At 41.5% G+C, this 3,745-nt stretch overlaps 1 protein-coding gene across 1 annotated transcript; it reads right to left on the bottom strand.

The window, feature by feature from the left end:
- Positions 1 to 232: 232 nt before the first annotated feature.
- LOC101861295 (cathepsin B-like) lies at positions 233 to 1,625 on the bottom strand. The gene has a single exon (XM_035970676.1). It carries the CDS (start codon positions 1,317 to 1,319, stop codon positions 315 to 317), a length of 1,005 nt encoding a protein of 334 aa, XP_035826569.1. The 5' UTR covers positions 1,320 to 1,625; the 3' UTR covers positions 233 to 314.
- Between the last annotated feature and the right edge of the window lie 2,120 nt (positions 1,626 to 3,745).

Here is a 3,745-nt window from a genome sequence, read left to right as displayed (position 1 = left end):
TCAAGACAACTAAAAATGAGGTAAAAAATAAAATAAATAAATAGCATTCAAATAGCACGTATGCCCACCCCCCTGTTCCATACAAAACCCCAAATAACTATTAACAAAAATAAAGCCCACAGAAATTAACAAACAAACAAGCACATAGACAAACACACAGATAAATCGATAAACACATAAATATAAATAAACACATAAGCAATCGAAAAAAGGAACAAAGTAAAAACAATAATGCAAATTGTGGTTTTGCTTTAATTAGTCAATTAATTTAAAAAGTAATTACTACCGTAAAAAAAACCTTAACGTCACAGAGGTCAAATTCTAGGCAGACCAGTGATGACGTGGCTCTCAATGCCACACTCGTTGTGCCCACGTCTGATCTTGAAGAAGCCTCGGTCTCCCCAGTCGGCGTTCCACGAGTTGGCTACATTCCAGTACTCTGTACCGTTCTCCACCCCGTAGCCCAAGATCTTAATGGCGTGACTCCCGAGCTTTGACGCGCCCTTGGTCACTTGATACACGCCGCTTTTGTACGAGATAAAGTCGCTGTAGACCTCCATGGAAGCCTCGACGGGTCCGCGGTCTACCAGCTCCTGCATGATCTCTCTCACGTCCCACACGTGGTAGTGTTCTCGCCCTCTGTGTTTATCCGACTCGTAGTCTTTCCCGTAACCCTCTCGGCATTTCTTCACACACTCTGGCTTTCCCGTCACCTCTCCACACGGCTTGTATCGTCCCTTCGTGTGGTGGTCGCAGTGAGGTAAGAAATACGTTTTACATCCTTCGGACGAATTATACTGACCACCGGTCACTACACCGCCGTGGACGTACCACATCCAGGCCATGAGCGTATACCCTCCCTCACAACCCATTCCGCAGTAAGGACAGCAGGAGAGCATATCGTCTGCTGAGATGTGAACATTGCCTCCTCCGTGGATGCAAATTCTATCACTCATAGTTTCCACAGCGCCAAAAGCCCAGCACGATCCACAGTTGGCCTGGTCACGGATCTCTCCCAAAGAGGTACAGTTAGGCCATTTCTTACGGGGGTCAAACTGTGAAGGGAGGTCTTTCCTCACCTCCACGCGTCGCCTGTTCTGGAATTTCTTGTGCATTTTGTCATTGGCCTCCCAGTTGTACCCCAGCATATGCTTGACCATGTCCAGTTGGGACTGTTGGAAGTTTCGGCCAGCTCGCCAGGTGGTGTGGGCTACATTGTTCACGTAATCAATCTCTGCGTCACTCAGAGGGGGGAATGGCAAGCCTGATGACGTCAGCACTAGTGTGACTAGGGTACACAAGGCTAGGAGCGTTTCCATCGTCTGGAATAGATAAGAATGAAAAAAATAAATCAGATACTGATGATATCAAAGTAGATGTCACCTAATGTTTTAGATAGGGCTGGATAACAAAGAGATTGCTTAGCGCTGACAGTATTAAACTGTTTTTCTTGTTAAATCCGAACAAGCGTGTGATAAATTTGCTAGAGGTTATGGAGTCTGTAAAAGCATGTTAAATTTGCGCGATAAAGTTCAATTAAATTATTAAGTATTTGGATACCCTAGTCCTAAAAACGGATCAAAAATGAAATTGGACCATATTATGCTGACACTCTCACTCTGGTCAGGAAACGCAAACTGCATTGGTATGGACACATCACCCGTTCACCCGGCCTTGCCAAGATGATCCTTCAAGGCAGCGTCTAGGGAAAAAGAAGCAGAAGCAGACCGAAGAAGAGTTGGGAGGACAATATTAAGGAATGGACAGGCCTGGAACTCAAAGACACGCTCAGAAAAGCTGTAGACCGAAAGGAATGGAGGAAGCTGATGGCCAGATCTTCAAAAGCGCCCCGACGGACATTCAGTCAACGAGATAGATGAAGGTGAAGATGAAGTCCTAAAAGCACGCTTCAAACACATCCACCATGTAACAAGTTTCTCCCCTCCCGTAGGCATGGTGGCAGCCCACGGGAACTGACCCCGAGGGCCGGATCTGGCCCACCTCCGTAGTTTGATTACCTCTGTCCGAGCAAACAGACGGAGATCATTAATAATAATGAAAATAAGCTTCCCGACTGGGAAATCGTGCCCCCTTCTTTTGTGTGTAGTGATGAAGAGATTTTCCATTTATATGTTCGTACCGCGCGCATGACTCTGCTAAAACAGATTAGGATAACAATACCACAACCACAAACAACAACAACAACAATAATAACAACAGCAATAATAGCAGCAGCAGCAACAACAATGACGACGACGACGACAGTATTAAAAAAAACACTTAAAAAAACAATTTTAAAAAAACAACAGCAGTAGCAACAAGAAGAATTCCAAGAAAAGCGGATAAAACCTTAACAAAACCGAAAAACTAAAACAAATCAAAACCCAAACAACATCAACAACAGCCTCATCAGCTCCCGCACAAGAACAACAATAGAAGGAAGAAAACGAACAACAACAAAAACGTTTAGAAAAGAAATTACAAGATTTAATTAGAAAGCTTCTTTTGCAAACAAATCAACACCCCATCTTTGCTCCCACCCTCATCTTTTTTTGTTGTATTTTGTCCATCAAATCACATAATTACAGAACAATAACGCAGACTTTATGGAAATAATGGTCGTTGTGATTTGATTGGAGAGATTCATGGACTTGATATGATATTATCATCATCTGTAAACGGGTGTCGCACGGACAAGTAATGAGCTTTTAACGTCTGTGTTGTAAAGGTTATTATAGGCTCTTCATTTAGAACGTAGAAGGCAAAGAGTTGGATTCTTGTTTTGCGAAGATATTTTGGTCTTTTGTTACCGCTCCCTAGTCCGAGTTGGTTCTGACAAGCAGGGTCGAAGCACCCCTTCTTCTTTAATGCTCCTAATGATGTCAGTTATGGCGTAAAACGATCGTTATCGGTCAGAATCATGGAAATGAAAGTCGCTTGCTTTTGGATTGGACGGAAGCATTCATATACAGGAAAATATCATGATAATATCTTTTTGCGGACATTACCTAGCAAATTAATAATGACACTTATTACGTTATGTGGAAGCATTGCGTAGCTGTTACGTTTGTGTTTATACGAAGCAACTACAACAGCAACAACAATAAAAATAACAATAAATTCAAATTAATAACAACAACAGCTCGCTAAATAATATTAATTCGAGTTATAAAGAAATACAAATCAGTGGCCTTACCGATCTTAGCCTTGTGTGGGTGAGCGAATCTTTGTAATGTCATCACATAGATGATGAGATTATATATGGTATATTACTATGTTTTGATTAGTCATTCGTTTCATGAAAACCTAATGGTTGTAACTGCCTTTACAAAGATTTTGAGAAAATCACTACTGAAAAGTATGGTTCCTTTGAATTTAAATCATAATCACTGTTCTACTTTTCCATAATAAATACAGTGAAAAACTTCAGTAGTAAAGGGTGATTCTTCTTTTTCCTTTAATCATCACCTTAGATTTTAGCAATTTTTGTGACTTTGGTACTTGAGATAGTTTTACAATTAATTGTTGCATAGGCTTTCTTTTTTATCATTGACCTATCAGATGGAATGTGGCGTCTATCTCAAAGTAAGTGATAATTCGCTTGACGCAGAGCAATGAGTGTGTTACCTATCTCGCTTAGGCAGCTGATAAATGTGATTACAGGGAGGTATTGTTCACTCTCTCTCTCTCTCTCCTCTCTCTCTCTCTCTCTCTCTCTCTCTCTCTCTCTCTCTCTCTCTCTCTC

Source organism: Aplysia californica, unplaced genomic scaffold, assembly GCF_000002075.1.
Source record: "Aplysia californica isolate F4 #8 unplaced genomic scaffold, AplCal3.0 scaffold00305, whole genome shotgun sequence".
NCBI classification, from domain to species: Eukaryota; Metazoa; Mollusca; class Gastropoda; order Aplysiida; family Aplysiidae; genus Aplysia; species Aplysia californica.
The sequence above is the reverse complement of the archived record's forward strand: the minus strand, read 5'-3'. Positions and strand labels throughout refer to the sequence as shown.

Bases quoted from the DNA above. Each gene is read 5' to 3' on its own strand.
- LOC101861295 (XM_035970676.1), bottom strand. From the start codon at position 1,319: ATGGAAACGCTCCTAGCCTTGTGTACCCTAGTCACACTAGTGCTGACG.